This window comes from Ascaphus truei, chromosome 12 (genome assembly GCF_040206685.1).
Source record: "Ascaphus truei isolate aAscTru1 chromosome 12, aAscTru1.hap1, whole genome shotgun sequence".
Classification (NCBI taxonomy): Eukaryota; Metazoa; Chordata; class Amphibia; order Anura; family Ascaphidae; genus Ascaphus; species Ascaphus truei.
The window spans coordinates 32,690,737-32,707,495 of record NC_134494.1 but is presented as its reverse complement, the minus strand read 5'-3'; the positions used below and the strand labels follow the sequence as shown (position 1 = coordinate 32,707,495).

The following is a 16,759-nucleotide window of genomic DNA, read 5'->3' as shown; positions in this document are numbered from 1 at the left end:
AAGCCAGTGAGTGGGTCTTGTATTAATATAACCACTGCTTATATGCCACAAGCTATGTTCCACTTCTAAACACTTCCATTAAACACAATGGTTTTCCCTCTTGCAGGAACTCCTTGGAGCTCAGTTTAAAGGTGAGTCCATCATAAAGTGTAAAGTATTGTTAATAATAATAATAATAATAATAATAATAATAATAATAACAGCATGTTCTTGTATAGCGCTGCTAGTTTTACGTAGTGCTTTACAGAGACATTTTGCAGGCACAGGTCCCTGCCCTGTGGAGCTTACAATCTATGATTTTGGTGCCTGAGGCACAGGGAGATAAAGTGACTTGCCCAAGGTCACAAGGAGCCGACACCAGGAATTGAACTGCTTCAAACTCGGTGCCAGCCAGTGTCTTTACTCACAGTTTAATGTAAAGTATTGTGATTAAAGATAGTCTACACTTTTAGACTATCTACATTAGCCCTAATGCGTGCATTCCCTTTAAACTTTGTGGCCAGGCAGTTCAGATAGAAGCTGTACATATTATCGTGCTCCTCCCTATAGAAGTTTGCAGCTGGTAAAAAGATAGGCCTTGCATATAGAAAAACAACGATTACTGCACTCCTACCAATTAGGCTAAAATAACTACAGTATCACTATCACTAAAATAGCCTACCAATTTTCCGATTAGTGCAGGTATAATACACCCCAGTGTCAGTCTGCACATCACCCTCCATTGAAGAGTAGGTGAATGTATCAGGCTGACAGAAATAAATATGTGTAAGTTTTATTAGGTATATCCACATCAGGGAATTTGTGCACCCACAATTTACCTTTATAGTAAGGTAACTATGATACTGGCTTTGGCCAGCTTTTAATTGCACTACTTACAGAAGCATATGCTTTATTTAACCCCTTCAGGGCTTTCTCACATTTTTCACTAGTCCATGGGACAACAATTACATATTTTCAGTGTAGGTACCTGCAAAATGTGGTTATGCCTTGACGTGGCTGCAGGCTTATAACGCTTTGGCCAAAGGGTTTAACAAAATAACCTTTACTCATGAGATCACTATTTTATTTTAGCCTAATTGGTAGGAGCGCAGGAATCATTCTTCTAGTTCAAATAAAAGCTCTACAATATAACTGTCGGAAGCTCTCTACTAAGACATGGGTTGGTACATGTTGTCTTGCCAAAGCCAGTCGTGTCTTTTGGATGTCCAGGATGGGACCAACTTCCTATGGTGCAGTCTACTCCAAACCTTAACGAACGAGCCCATCCAATGTATATGAATCCAGCTGGTCGCTTTGTCCAAGTGGCAATAACCAAAGCTTTAGCTTCACCATGTGTTGTGTGCTCATCCAACTCAAATATTTTTTTGATCGCCTCTTAATTCTGGGAGATCTGCCAGTTAACACTTGTTTTTTTCTAAAATAAAACTCCATCAGACACAACAAATCCAACAGAAGACGTCATGAGTACCATTGAGCAGATGAACAAAGGTAATTGTTTTTTTCTCTCTTTACTGTAAGTTATTTGCTTTGCAGTAACATACAAGTGTTCATAGCCTCTAATTATAAGCGAATGGTCAAACATCCCTTCCATGGAAACTTTTGTGAAGAGACATTTCTGTGCAGCCACTTCAGAGAAGATTCTGGAAGAAACGAAGGACAGTGCTGAAAATTGTTGGGAAATCACAAGATCCAAGAATTGAAAGCGTCTCTGCTGTGGGCATTTTGTTGTACACTTGTTCGGTTACTTTTGAGTGAATAAATTGCCAAAGAGTTTCTACTAAATGTTCAACCCTCTATGAAAGGCAGCTAGAAACACATGTTGCAGTCAATGGGAGTCTCCGTGCAATAGTGCCCTGATCGGCACTATCGCAGTTTAATGAATTACCCCCTAAGTCAGGGGTGGCCAACTCCAGTCCCCAAGGGCCACCAACTAGTCAAGTTTTCAGGATATCCCTGCTTCCGCATAGGTGGTTCAGTCGATGACCGAGACACTGATTGAGCCACCTGTGCAGAGATATCCTGCAAAACTGACCTGTTGGTGGCCCTTGAGAACTGGAGATGTCCACCCCAACCTTAGGTAAAATATTTCCCTCCTCTGTGATAGTAGCCAAGGAAGTTTCTGTGTCTCTCTCCCCCAGGAATCACCAAGATGATGCGTCACGGGGATATTGCACTGAAAGGTGGCCGCAGTTCCATACGCTGCCCCAGCGGAAAATGTTTTTGGCCCAAGACACTCAGGGAAGTGGTTGATGTCCCGTACACACTGTCTGCAGAATACAGTGAGTGACACTCAGTGATGAGGGAGAGCTTGTTGAGCACTGATTATATACAGGTATCTGGCTCTATAAACGAATTTTCAGCTTTATGTCCAAACATTGTTGGAATAGTTTAACATCCCTGTGTAGTTGCAACTCTTTAAACGTGCATTTTTATTCTCATTTTACAAACCAAAACTGTAATTCTGCAATTCTATAATGACCACTTTTTCTTGCTGGCCACAGAAATATTTTCTGCCCCCACTAGAATTCCATCATGTGCTTTAAACTCCCTCAATGTGTGGGCGTAATCCATATTTTGATCAAACTCGCCAATTTACTTGCTTGTGCTGTTCTAGACCTCAATGGAACATCTTAAATGGTAGCACCCCTGTGTTACTCACATCACTAGCCCCTAAGGGTTTTAATGGGATCACTTTTTTTTGGAAATCAGGTAACCCTCTTCCATACATCAGTTGCCCACATATCTTGGGTCATCACCTTCATATTGTGAAATCTTGTTTGCTAGTGAAGCACTACAGTATACGGAGTGCCCTGGAGTGGTGAGCAAACAAGTCTTGTACTGGGGGTTATTAAATGAGCATGTACATGCATTTTGTGATTAGCCACAGCAGACAGATCATCAATATCTGCAGCCATGTTGGAGTTTGCCACCATGACCTGTGTCCGTTTTGTGCCGCGTACTAATGAGGCAGACTACCTGCAGATCCTCTCTGATAGTGGGTGAGTACTTGGGGGTATGTATGGGTCCCGCTAACCCTTTAGCGTAGGTTGACTGTCACTTGCTGCATAATGATCTAGACCCCTGTACTCCACTTCAGACATCAACAGAAAAACAAGGATATACACCATGAGCAGAAACATGGGTATAGAGGTGGAAATCTAAGGAGTAACCAAGAAATCCCTGGTTCAGTACTGTATGTTCTAGTGGTTTAGGGTTACATAACATTATGTCACTGAAGGGGTTACAATGCCGTTTCTTTTGTCACTACAACTATTGTAATAATTATGATATACAGATGAGAAACAGTAACGTTAGGACTAAGGATAAATATATGAATGATGTCCTGTATATTAGGATCCTATGATCTGCTGCCATAGGCATTTAATAATTCCTATTACTGCGGCGTTCTGCGCATGTATAACATAGTTTGGGTTTTGCAGCTGCTGGTCATTCATGGGCCGGTCTGGAGGTGCTCAGGTGGTGTCCCTGCAGAGGGGCGGCTGCTTGGCCTACGGGGTCATACAGCATGAACTGAACCATGCTCTGGGCTTCGAACATGAGCACTGTAGAAGCGACCGGGACTCTTATGTCAAGATCATGTGGAACAACATCATGCCAGGTAGGACCTGAAAATCATCACAAATAAGAAGTAAAGAAAAAGCTCAAACATACAAACAGAGTGATGACATTCTCTGAGACTAATGTTCTAGTTTGGGCATAACGATTATAACTGCAATGATCATAAATGAGTAAGAAATAACTTTGTGGCTCACATGCTGGCCGCCGAATGTACAACACGGGTCAAAGCGTTGTCTTCTTTCATACAGATAACATGTATAACTTCAATAAGAGCGACACTAACAACCTTGGTTTGGAATATGACTACTCCTCGGTAATGCATTATGGCAAGTAAGTATCATCTTGCTACTTGGCTTTTACTTCACTTATGTCTATTCAGAACAGAATTATTATTAACTGCGATGTATCCCCTTTCGTTTGGGAAGATTTATTGATATATACTGTAATGTCACACACATAATGTGCTAATCCGCACTATATTGGGGCATTTCTAATATAACATAACATAGAAAAGCTGGTGAAATACGCTTCTTTCATGCGCAGGTATGCGTTCAGCACCGATTATATCCAAGCCTCCATCAACCCAATTCCCAATAATTTCACCCCAATTGGACAGAGATATGGACTGAGCAACCTGGATGTGGCAAAGATTAACAAGCTGTATAACTGCAGTAAGTACTTCAACAGGGAATGTTGGCTAAATGGTTAAGTTCTCATGTTTCATATTGTGATTCAACACTTTGATTTTGTGATTTGTACCAAAAATCAAACAAAAATGAATTGTTATGTATTGTCCCCCGATCCAGAAGAAAGTTGTTTGAGAACGTGCTGGTAAGAAGCTTCCTGTTTCTTGCTTGTCCCCTGCTCCGCATGGTTTGATGGCTCTTCTGACACTTAGAAAGAGAAAAGTGCAGGATTATTTAGAAGTAGCATTAGAATTAGGCTCTGGAAAGGTTACAAATCAACCCAAGGGCAAAATAAAGAAAGAATCCCAATGTTACTTAGGTGAAACACTTTCCAGAGGACTGCACAGGCTGTATGATGGGACACATTTGTCCAGGGAAAATTGCATTTTTATCTAAAAAAAGACTTTTCCCTTATTAAAGAGCAATTGATTTCCATGTTCCCATCCAGAAAACCCATCTGAGAATTGGCAGTACTGTATCACCTGGTTGTCAGAATGAACAGAAAGGCCCAGGTTCACAAAACGGTGCTCAGCTTCAGCACGCCTTTACTCCCGTGCATACTGTGTGAGTGGGAGCTGAGCCGTGCTAAAGTTTAGCACCGTTTTGTGGGTGTGGGCCAACGTGTCGTATAATGATGATACATTTCTGATATTTAGATAAGCAGTTTCACTCGGGTCTCTTCCTTGGGTTTGTGTCACAAGAGAAGCTGAACTGCTTACATTAATAGAAAATACATTGTGGAATTGTGGACGTCAGAGTAGATCAGTTATGAGTAGCCATTTCCCATGTTTATCCATGCTATAAATTCTTGCTGTGCAGATGTAGGTGACCACTAGCTGCTGTCTCCCACAGCCCAGAACCCCCCCTCTCCTTTATCCCCAGGTGTTTGCAGCTCTCTGCTTTCCAGTGACTCGGGGAGCTTTTTCTCAGCCTTCAACCCTTCAAATTATCCAAACAACTACAACTGCTCCTGGCTCATCCGCATCCCAAGGGACAGGGTATTTAGGAACGATAAAGACATTTTGCATAGCTGTGGGTTTTAGGCTCATGAATACAGATTCATACAAGTTTCTCTTAAAATCATAAATAACTTTTTTTTTTTTAATCACCTGAAAGTCCATGTAATTAATCTCTCTCCTGCACTGCTAAATTCTACACTGGTCCTAATGAAGCACAAATTATTTGTACATTGAAAGTACTGAGCTTGTTGCCCCAGTTTCCCAGATGAAGGATGACTCATACTAAGGATCATATTTACCACGCACAGCTATTACACAAGACATCGTCAGGCCCATTCACTTCAAGGTGTCTCATGAAGTACCACTTCTTAGCACAGTATCTACTGTAGGGCCCTATATATCTTTGGTATGGGCAGTGTATGACAGCACTGGGACAGAATGGGACTTGCTGCATATATTGAAGTATTTGAGCGTGAGTTTTTTTCCTTGACAGGTCTTCTTGCAGTTCCAAGCGTTTGATGTCCAGCTGTCCAAAGGCTGCACCTCTGATTATATTAGAGTTTTTGATGGAGCCAGCCGGACGTCTCCTGTGTTACTGGACAGTGCCTGTGGGAAGGGGCAGCTGCCCTCTCTGGTGGCCTCTGGAAACCTAATGCTGGTGGAGCTTGTCAGTGATGAATCTGTGACTGCAACTGGCTTCAGAGCTTTATACAGCACAGGTACTATCTACTGTAACAATAGGCATAGATTTACTTTTGTGATTCGAACAACCTTTTCCCCTCCCAGAATGGCCAGTGTAGCTATTCTAAACATGCAACCACATAGTGAAATTTGCCAGGGTCCCGTGGAAAGAACAGCATTTTATGATGGGTGAAACATTATGCTGAGATCTGTACTGTTTTGCAGCAACAGAACATAATGTAAGAAGTCTCAATACTGGGCAGACCAAATGGTCCATCAAACTCTGTACACTGCCAGTGGCAAGTATCGGAACCTATTACTGAGCATGTCGCTCACTCCTTGCCTGCAGATTAGAGACGCGCAAACCTTTTACACACATTAGCGAACTTTGCGTATTTCACCCTTTTTGGTTCCCCGAAAACGTCAGCTTGGATCCAAAAGTTTGCAATCTGTTTGCTCGGTGCTAAAAGTCGATGTGCATTACCTGTTCCTTTCATTTTGATAACTTTTGGGATTTGACCAAACAAAAAGAAAACAATTGTGAGGTGCCATTTAGCGACCATTTTGCTAGCATTTTTTTTTTTTCCAAACATTTTGGAAAGTTCATTCGAAACAGCAGTGAAGCAAATCTTAGCAGGTTCAGACATCTCTACTGCATATATGTCCATGCTACTAGCAATCTGCAAATGGTCCCTAAGGATTAACAGACGTGTCACCCTCATTCCTCTAGTGTAGGGGTGGGCATAATTTTCATTCTGCACCCCCCTGCCTGGTCCCCCCCCCCCCCTTACCTGTTCACCAGAGTCCTCTGATGTCACGACATCATGTGACCCTGCGGCGTTACCAGAAGCCACCGGAGACCAGGTAAGGAAACTTACAGAGGCCTTGCATACTCCCGGCATTTTGATTTAAATGCTTTGGGGAAGAGTGCTGGACCTATGTAAATGCCACCCCCCCCAAAAAATCTCACGCCCCCCTGCTTTAGTGGATGCTCGTTGTCTCTGTTCTTGCTACACAACCAGATACTATCTGGTTAATGGGCCGCTGTTAATCATCTGTTAATGGGGCGCTGGATCGCAGAGCCAAGGGATAGAAATGCATAAAGCGATAGGCTCAAGGTGGACTTCTCTTTCTACCTGTATGTCTCTTTCATCTAACACCTCTATGTTAACAGTGACCTGTGGTGGCACAATGACTGCCACAGAAGGGAGTTTCTCTAGTCCTGGCTATGAACAGCATGAGCTATATCCTCCTTACAGTGACTGCACCTGGACAATCATCGCACCAGTAGGATTCAAGGTAAGACATGGCTGGATCTCCATGGAGGAAGGTACCTGTCTGCCACATCACACCTACCTGGGCCTCTAATGTACACAGCACTGGAGAACTCGACATTGTTTTCAGGATGAGGATAGGAAACATGCAATAAGAGCCTAAAAAGAATTCAGTTCTACAGTTTAATAGTAAAAGAAATAACATATTGGATAGACTCGATATGGCAAATATTAATGCGGAAATAATTGTACATTTGTATAAATTTTTGTATTGTTTTTTTTTTTTAACTATACAGTCTTCGGAAAGGGCTTCAGAAGAAATGGCCTGTGAATTGCAATATTTCCATATTGTTCCTGAAAAGAAATAGATTTTTTTTTCATTCTGTAATACATCATTATTATAGTATTATTTGTATAATTATCATAATAATGGAGGTGCATACAGTATGTATTGATTCCACAAACCACCTTCTTATCCCATAAAAGTATGGGACAAGAAGGTCGCTTGAGGTATTCAATACGTATGCACCTCAATTATTATGATATTAATAATACTATAATAATTATGTTATACTTTCATATAATAAACCAGTGTTGTATAATATCACATATAAGGAAGTTTTATATGTCCCGTACAAGATATGGGAAGAGTTGAGAACAATAAATAGAAAAGACATATACACAAGAAGAGGGCGAAAAACACATACTGTACACAATGTTTGTACGACAAGATGCTCTCTTTTGTGCTTCTACACCAGGACTGGCCAACTCCAGTCCTCAAGAGCAACCAACAGGTCAGGTTATCCCTTCTTCAGCACAGATTGAGCCATCTGTGCTGAAGCAGGGATATCCCTAAGACCTGGGCTGTTGGTGGCCTTTGAGGACAGGAGTTGGCCACCTCTGCTCTACACAAAGCAGAGAGATATGATGCCATGGGACAAGTAATCGATAGAGTGCGAATGTCTTTAAAAATGCTTTGCCCAATGTCTGCAGAAATTCACACTGCACGAAGATGTGGGAAATGTAGCACGTTGTGACATTTTTTGCAAGAATTTCACCACAAATTTGCCAGAATTTTGCAACATTTTGTGAAGTGATGCAAAGAGGGCAGCAGACGCCAGATGGTAATACTTAAGGGGTTAGGTGACCTTGCACATTGGCTTTAATACGCGGCACGTTTTTTTTTAGGTGAATCTTGCTGACATGTGCAAACCTCATTGGACAAAATGGCCATTTTCACTTGGCTCGTAAATTTTGGACAAACATTTTGCACATCCCTAGTAGTCACCTTAATAATAAGTGTCACAGACGCTTCCTGGTGTGCGCACCCAGGTATTCCCTCCCCCCTCCCTATATCTCTTGCACGGGATAGGTGGTGATGAGCTGTTACGTTGAGTTAAAGGGCTAGTTACACAATATGCGTGAGATAAGGCGATGGATCACGTTATGCGTCGTGGGCAGTCACTGTTCTCCCCTGCATCAAATAAATATATCTTTCAGTCCTGAGGTTGTATAAATCTCTGACTTATGATCCGTGTCACATGTAAGAAACTTGCTAAATACGCGTTTTACATCACATGCAGCTGCAGAAGAAATACATCCATGTGCATCTAGATTCACTTTCTGGGAGCTTGACTGATTGTCCGATAGTAAGGTCGGTGACTAGTGAATGGTGTGATACATATCAGACGTGGCCAACTCCAGTCCTCAAGGGCCACCAACAGGTCAGGTTTTCAGGATATCCCTGCTTCTATACAGGTGATGCAAACTGAGCCACTGATTGAGCCATCTGTGCTGAAGCAGGGATATCCTGAAAACCTGACCTGTTGGTGGCCCTTGAGGACTAGAGTTGGTCGTCCCTGGTATATACTATACATGTTATAACTGCTTTCTGGCCTGGTGTAGGTGCAGCTAAATTTCATTGACTTCAACCTGGAAAAGGTGTCCTCGTGTTCCTATGATTACTTGGAGATCAGGGACGGGATGATTGCCACCTCCCCAATGCTGGGGACGCACTGCGGCACAGAAAGCATTCCCACCATCATCTCCTCCAGTAATGGCCTGCTCCTGAAGTTTCACAGTGACAGTTCTCAGGAGTCCAGCGGTTTCCTGGCAAAGTATTCCTTTGGTAAGGTGCTCCGATAGTGGCGATCCACCATACATCAGTCTTACTTGATCAGAAGGCTATTTCGGGCCATATAAGACTAAGACTCAGGACCACCCACAGGGGGGGGGGGGAGCTGGGACAAGCGTCTCGGGTCCGGTGGCTGTGGGGGGCTCACCCGGCATTGGAAGTTGTGCCTTGCTGCCGGTCCTCTCGTTGCCGCCGGGCCCCATCCGGTGTGCAGTAGGAGAAGACAGGAAAGCCAGCGCAGAAGTAGTAGAGACATGTGCAGCTGCACAGCATACGAGTGCAGTTTAACATAACAAGGGTGGATTGGCAGAATTGTTTCTATGGGATTGAAGATCTGTAAAAATTGTCACTGTGTGTGTAGAAAGTAAGCAATAGCAGAATGTGTGCAAGGCTGCGGTAGAATAGCTGATGGGTGATTACAAGAGAAAAATGTATTATTCATGGTAGCAATTGCTGGTTCTGCTAGCAGTGAAGGGGTTAACCTCGTCAATGCATTACATGCCTCCCCGCGCTGAAGGTAGGACATGTGATGTAACAGTCCCTCGTATTTCCCACCAGTTCCAGCCGTCTGAGAGAATAGAAATCTTCCCTTCCACCGTGAATGTGAACACAGAACCGGCGAGAAACTGCAGAGGAGAAAAAACCAGGAAATAATAGGATTTTCAACCACACATTGTAAGGAATCCGCTCCACGGTTTACTGGTTACCTTACCTTGCAGACCGGTGCAGTTCTGGAACAGCTTTCCTGAGGTTTGCTGCAGCCTGGATTCACTCAAAGCAATACACACTCCCTCTGGTATCTACTGCAGCTGTGCAGCCTTTCATTGCAAACTATACTTGCATTCACTCATTAGGGGCAGTACCTTCACACCCCCGCCGGGGATTGGCCCGCTGGCCTTTAAGTATTGCTTGCCCATAATGCTCCTTGCCGAGCATAGTCCTAACTGGATGTCAACTGTTTTGCCACAAGCTCTCGCTTGTTCCCCTTTGCTGATACCAGGTCACGCCCTGCGTCCTTCAGCTTCCTTCAAGCCGTTTGTTCTCCAATGCTGATTTCAGGTTACGTCCTGCATCCTTCAGCTCCCTTCAAGCCGCTTATTCCCTTATGCTGATAGCAGAGGTTTCGTCCCTGCGTCCTTCAGCCTCCTGGATTCCTGCACTAAGTAGAGGTTTCGTCCCTGCGTTCTGCAGTCTCCTGGATTCCTGCACTGAAGCGGAGGTTTCCCTGTATCTACAGCTTCCTGGTTCCTGGGGCCTACTCTTTCCCTAATATAGAGAGGCCGTGTCCTGGTTCCTGCGCTGAAACGGTGGATTCCCTTGCCCGCTCAGGACTTTTGCGCTGTAGCACTGGTGCACCCGTGCAGCAAGACGGTGTGCTATTCTGGTCTGCTTACCATCTCCTGTGACCAGCACCATGGGCCATGGTCGTCGCTCGCGCAAAGGCCAACCCCGCGCTCCTAAGCTGAAGCGGGTTTCTCCTATCTCCTTATTGCCGAACTCCTGCATGGACAATGTTTATCCTGACGTCTCCTGTTCTGACCCTGGCTTGTACAACGACGACGCTGTCTTCTCCAATCCTGATCCTGCGACATATGACTACGAACTGCGCAATCCGGATCAGCCTGCGCGGTCTCAGGTCGGTGATTTTGCAACCCCACCTCAGCCTCGCGGTCCGACCCTGGTTTGTGGCGAGCAGAACCCTGACAGTATGCTCGGCCCTACAAACTCGGACCCCGCTGAGGTGTGGGTTGGTAAGTTTTTTCCTAAAAACCTGTCCCAGCCTGTAGACCAGTCCCAGTTTGAGAATAATTATTTGTGCGATATAATACCTCTGATGGAAGATCCGTTTATGTTGGAGGGCTTGACTCCCTTGCAAAAGAAATGCCGTAATAATCTGGTTTATAAGGCTTACTGCCTCAGAGACTTAAAACAGTATCTGGCCAGTGTTTTGGCCATTGCTAACATTGCTTGCTCCCCTGATTCCCCTTTAACTGGGGAGGAGCTGAGTCCTGTGGAACTGGTCAACGCCTGTAGTACACTCAATGCCCTGACTTTATCCTTGGACATTCCTATAGTATTCCCGGAACCTTCCGTCATGGTGGCTCTCGCTCACGAGACGCTGCATTTACTTTCCCGTGCATTGGATGATTGCTTGTTAAAACAGGATCGTCTCTTAGCCGCTCACGCCGTCGTTTGGCGGTATCCCTCGGCTACCAGTCCTGTTGCTAAACCGGGGGACGTATCTCTCTCTCCGGGAGATGACCAAACAGAACTATTACCAATATCTCCCAACGTAGTAACTGCCACAGTCCCAAGCTCTGATTGTATGCCTGGGTTCCCTGACACTAATGATATGTCTACATTAACCCCTGCCGATCAGTCCTGTGAGGTCCCCTTGGAGAACACATATGTGTCACTAACTAACACTAAGGTTCTTGTATCAGAGAATAAGTCCCTTAGTTCTCCTATTTCTAGCTATGAATCCCTCTCTCTAGGTCTTGAGGGTTTTCCAGCTTTAAACTCTGCTAGACAGTCCTGCGCGCTTTCCCCGTCAGAGAAAGAATCCCTAAGTTCTGTTCCCAGGGTTATTTCTGTATTAACCTCTGTGGGGCAGCTCTCTGAGTTTCCTTTGGTAAATCCCTGTTCTCTGTCAGCCACGGTCACGCCCCTAGCTTCAGACGAGAGATTCCTGCTCTCTTCTAATACAGAGAAAAGGTTACCTATGTATTACTCTCAGGCATTGTCTGCATTAACCCCTGTAAATTCTTGCTGCCTCCAAGTTAATGCCTTCGTTGTAGCCTCAGAGAATGAGTCCACAAGTCAGACAGCAGAGGTTGCATTGAGGGATTCCCATAACCGTACGGAGTCTCTAGATATTCTTTGCTATAAATCCCCTGCTTCAGCTCAAGTTTCCGCAGTTTCGTCTCCGGAGACTTCGGCTAAAGTTCTGGTTCCTGTTAAATGTATTCAGGAGTCAGGTTTTTCCCTAAGCTTAGTCGCAGAGTTCCTTCTCCCGGGTATTTCACTGAACCAGCCTGTCGCCCACATAGCGGTGATCCCTGCTTCAGCGCATAGTTCCCACATTATGGAGTCTGCAGTAAGTTCTGGTTTCCCAGACATTCCTTACCAAATACCTACTTCAGAGACCAGTACAGTTATGATTAACCCCCGTGTACTGTCTGAGTTCTCCTCCTCTTTAAGCTTAGGGTTAAAGGCATACAGTAGTCTGTATGTCTCTCCTGGGGTTCATATTGTGTTCCCAGGAATGTTTGCGGATGCACGGTTTTCTCCCAAAAGTGACGCTTTTTCATATAGATCAGTAAAAAGCTTGCATACTGTTTCCCTTTTCGCTGAATTGTGTCTTACTAGTTTTGAGACTCTGAGAGGTAATGATTCTCCTTCTGATTCTGAGGCTCTTTCTATAAGGGGTATCCTGTCTGGGGGCTCTCCTGATTTCTCTCTCCAGGCTAATCCTTTGGGGATCAGCATATCTGCGGTCACTCCCTTAGTACTGTCTGAGGACACCATGCACATATTACAAGTCCTGGGGTTTAAATCTGAGCTTTTTAGCTGTCCTGCCTTTGCTGAAACCCAGTCCCTCAGTACTGTGTCTAAATATGTCCCAGCAAACATGGGGTTACTCGGGGGGGAGATTAAAGCTCCTGTCTTAAAGGGTATTTTTTATCACATGTCCAGCAAATTTAGAATCTCAGTAAGTGTTTCTATGTCACTTATCAATACATCTGATTTTTTCCCTAATCAAACCCAGATACCCTCACTATCGGTTAGGAGTCCTGTGATCAGAGATTTTGCACTAGAAAACACACCAATTCATGTTTTTGTCAGGTTAGGTACCCTTGTGGTTAGGGCCATTGCAGTTTTAGAGAAGACTCTTTGTACTCCTAAGGTGCATGTCATTAAGAGTTTTCATAGTTCATACTTGCTGCTTGTTGATTCTCAGGGCCCTGTCACTGAGGTACAGACTTCAGCTTCTGATGTTAGCTTCCCTCCCACCACTACCCTGGCTCTGCCTTTTTCTCAAGCTACTGATTTGAAGATCCCAAGGACTATTCCTGATTCACTTACAATATTATCTCCCAATGAAGATTTCCCAGTATTGGAGAACTCTACTGTTGTTTGCTTCTCTGCTCCTGCTAAACCATGGTTTTGTCCCTCGGAATTTTCGGTTGCCCCTGTTATTTCCTCTCAGTTGGAAATACTCTGTACGTATCCCAAGATTTCGGTCCCTATGCCTGGTTTACTGCTTGCCTTGTCACCTTCCATACCAATACCGGGAGATGCTTCTAACCAGCCTATACCCTTACTAACCATTACCTGGGAGCCTTCTAGAGGAAAAATTCCTCGCAAATTCCAACATGCAGTGGTCAGCCAAGACTTTTTCTGTTACAAAGTTTCTCCTGGTGTATTCGATCAACTATCAGGGCCGCGGATCCTAGATTCAGGTTTCTTTATTAAGGACTGGGCTTTCAGTGGGGGTTCTTCTACCGTTTTTGCTCTGGAACTCTCTGGTTCTTCACAGCCCTGGATTTCCAAGACATTTTGCGAGGCAAGCCATGTACCAAGGATGTTTCCTCCATCAATCTTATATCCTAGAACTGTACTCAACAAAGAACTGCTCGTTTACGGATGCCCTTTCTACCTAAAGAATTTTAGGAACAACTCAATGTCCCCAAGGCCCATGGATGGTCCTGTCTGGCCAAAGTTCTCACCGGGGGGTGGGGGTACACTAAGGACTAATCATGAGTCTCTGGAGTACGACTCTAGCCCCAATCCTAGACGGTTCAGCAACAATTCCCGGGCCTCCAACTCTATGAGTGCTCATGTTCGCCCGGAGGTCTCGCGTGAAGGGGGGGGTACTGTAAGGAATCCGCTCCACGGTTTACTGGTTACCTTACCTTGCAGACCGGTGCAGTTCTGGAACAGCTTTCCTGAGGTTTGCTGCAGCCTGGATTCACTCAAAGCAATACACACTCCCTCTGGTATCTACTGCAGCTGTGCAGCCTTTCATTGCAAACTATACTTGCATTCACTCATTAGGGGCAGTACCTTCACACCCCCGCCGGGGATTGGCCCGCTGGCCTTTAAGTATTGCTTGCCCATAATGCTCCTTGCCGAGCATAGTCCTAACTGGATGTCAACTGTTTTGCCACAAGCTCTCGCTTGTTCCCCTTTGCTGATACCAGGTCACGCCCTGCGTCCTTCAGCTTCCTTCAAGCCGTTTGTTCTCCAATGCTGATTTCAGGTTACGTCCTGCATCCTTCAGCTCCCTTCAAGCCGCTTATTCCCTTATGCTGATAGCAGAGGTTTCGTCCCTGCGTCCTTCAGCCTCCTGGATTCCTGCACTAAGTAGAGGTTTCGTCCCTGCGTTCTGCAGTCTCCTGGATTCCTGCACTGAAGCGGAGGTTTCCCTGTATCTACAGCTTCCTGGTTCCTGGGGCCTACTCTTTCCCTAATATAGAGAGGCCGTGTCCTGGTTCCTGCGCTGAAACGGTGGATTCCCTTGCCCGCTCAGGACTTTTGCGCTGTAGCACTGGTGCACCCGTGCAGCAAGACGGTGTGCTATTCTGGTCTGCTTACCATCTCCTGTGACCAGCACCATGGGCCATGGTCGTCGCTCGCGCAAAGGCCAACCCCGCGCTCCTAAGCTGAAGCGGGTTTCTCCTATCTCCTTATTGCCGAACTCCTGCATGGACAATGTTTATCCTGACGTCTCCTGTTCTGACCCTGGCTTGTACAACGACGACGCTGTCTTCTCCAATCCTGATCCTGCGACATATGACTACGAACTGCGCAATCCGGATCAGCCTGCGCGGTCTCAGGTCGGTGATTTTGCAACCCCACCTCAGCCTCGCGGTCCGACCCTGGTTTGTGGCGAGCAGAACCCTGACAGTATGCTCGGCCCTACAAACTCGGACCCCGCTGAGGTGTGGGTTGGTAAGTTTTTTCCTAAAAACCTGTCCCAGCCTGTAGACCAGTCCCAGTTTGAGAATAATTATTTGTGCGATATAATACCTCTGATGGAAGATCCGTTTATGTTGGAGGGCTTGACTCCCTTGCAAAAGAAATGCCGTAATAATCTGGTTTATAAGGCTTACTGCCTCAGAGACTTAAAACAGTATCTGGCCAGTGTTTTGGCCATTGCTAACATTGCTTGCTCCCCTGATTCCCCTTTAACTGGGGAGGAGCTGAGTCCTGTGGAACTGGTCAACGCCTGTAGTACACTCAATGCCCTGACTTTATCCTTGGACATTCCTATAGTATTCCCGGAACCTTCCGTCATGGTGGCTCTCGCTCACGAGACGCTGCATTTACTTTCCCGTGCATTGGATGATTGCTTGTTAAAACAGGATCGTCTCTTAGCCGCTCACGCCGTCGTTTGGCGGTATCCCTCGGCTACCAGTCCTGTTGCTAAACCGGGGGACGTATCTCTCTCTCCGGGAGATGACCAAACAGAACTATTACCAATATCTCCCAACGTAGTAACTGCCACAGTCCCAAGCTCTGATTGTATGCCTGGGTTCCCTGACACTAATGATATGTCTACATTAACCCCTGCCGATCAGTCCTGTGAGGTCCCCTTGGAGAACACATATGTGTCACTAACTAACACTAAGGTTCTTGTATCAGAGAATAAGTCCCTTAGTTCTCCTATTTCTAGCTATGAATCCCTCTCTCTAGGTCTTGAGGGTTTTCCAGCTTTAAACTCTGCTAGACAGTCCTGCGCGCTTTCCCCGTCAGAGAAAGAATCCCTAAGTTCTGTTCCCAGGGTTATTTCTGTATTAACCTCTGTGGGGCAGCTCTCTGAGTTTCCTTTGGTAAATCCCTGTTCTCTGTCAGCCACGGTCACGCCCCTAGCTTCAGACGAGAGATTCCTGCTCTCTTCTAATACAGAGAAAAGGTTACCTATGTATTACTCTCAGGCATTGTCTGCATTAACCCCTGTAAATTCTTGCTGCCTCCAAGTTAATGCCTTCGTTGTAGCCTCAGAGAATGAGTCCACAAGTCAGACAGCAGAGGTTGCATTGAGGGATTCCCATAACCGTACGGAGTCTCTAGATATTCTTTGCTATAAATCCCCTGCTTCAGCTCAAGTTTCCGCAGTTTCGTCTCCGGAGACTTCGGCTAAAGTTCTGGTTCCTGTTAAATGTATTCAGGAGTCAGGTTTTTCCCTAAGCTTAGTCGCAGAGTTCCTTCTCCCGGGTATTTCACTGAACCAGCCTGTCGCCCACATAGCGGTGATCCCTGCTTCAGCGCATAGTTCCCACATTATGGAGTCTGCAGTAAGTTCTGGTTTCCCAGACATTCCTTACCAAATACCTACTTCAGAGACCAGTACAGTTATGATTAACCCCCGTGTACTGTCTGAGTTCTCCTCCTCTTTAAGCTTAGGGTTAAAGGCATACAGTAGTCTGTATGTCTCTCCTG

At 45.3% G+C, this 16,759-nt stretch overlaps 1 protein-coding gene across 1 annotated transcript in view; it reads left to right on the top strand.

Moving 5' to 3' along the window:
- The first annotated feature begins 1,155 nt into the window (after window positions 1-1,155).
- LOC142464280 (embryonic protein UVS.2-like) overlaps window positions 1,156-16,759 on the top strand; it is a 21,908-nt gene continuing 6,304 nt past the window's right edge. The window contains exons 1-11 of the mRNA XM_075567752.1: window positions 1,156-1,159; window positions 1,435-1,488; window positions 2,139-2,279; window positions 2,882-2,999; window positions 3,441-3,619; window positions 3,828-3,909; window positions 4,123-4,250; window positions 5,148-5,263; window positions 5,718-5,943; window positions 7,080-7,204; window positions 9,085-9,307. Of these exons, the coding sequence (XP_075423867.1) occupies window positions 1,156-1,159; window positions 1,435-1,488; window positions 2,139-2,279; window positions 2,882-2,999; window positions 3,441-3,619; window positions 3,828-3,909; window positions 4,123-4,250; window positions 5,148-5,263; window positions 5,718-5,943; window positions 7,080-7,204; window positions 9,085-9,307 (1,396 nt within the window). The remainder of the gene's footprint in view (window positions 1,160-1,434; window positions 1,489-2,138; window positions 2,280-2,881; window positions 3,000-3,440; window positions 3,620-3,827; window positions 3,910-4,122; window positions 4,251-5,147; window positions 5,264-5,717; window positions 5,944-7,079; window positions 7,205-9,084; window positions 9,308-16,759) is intronic.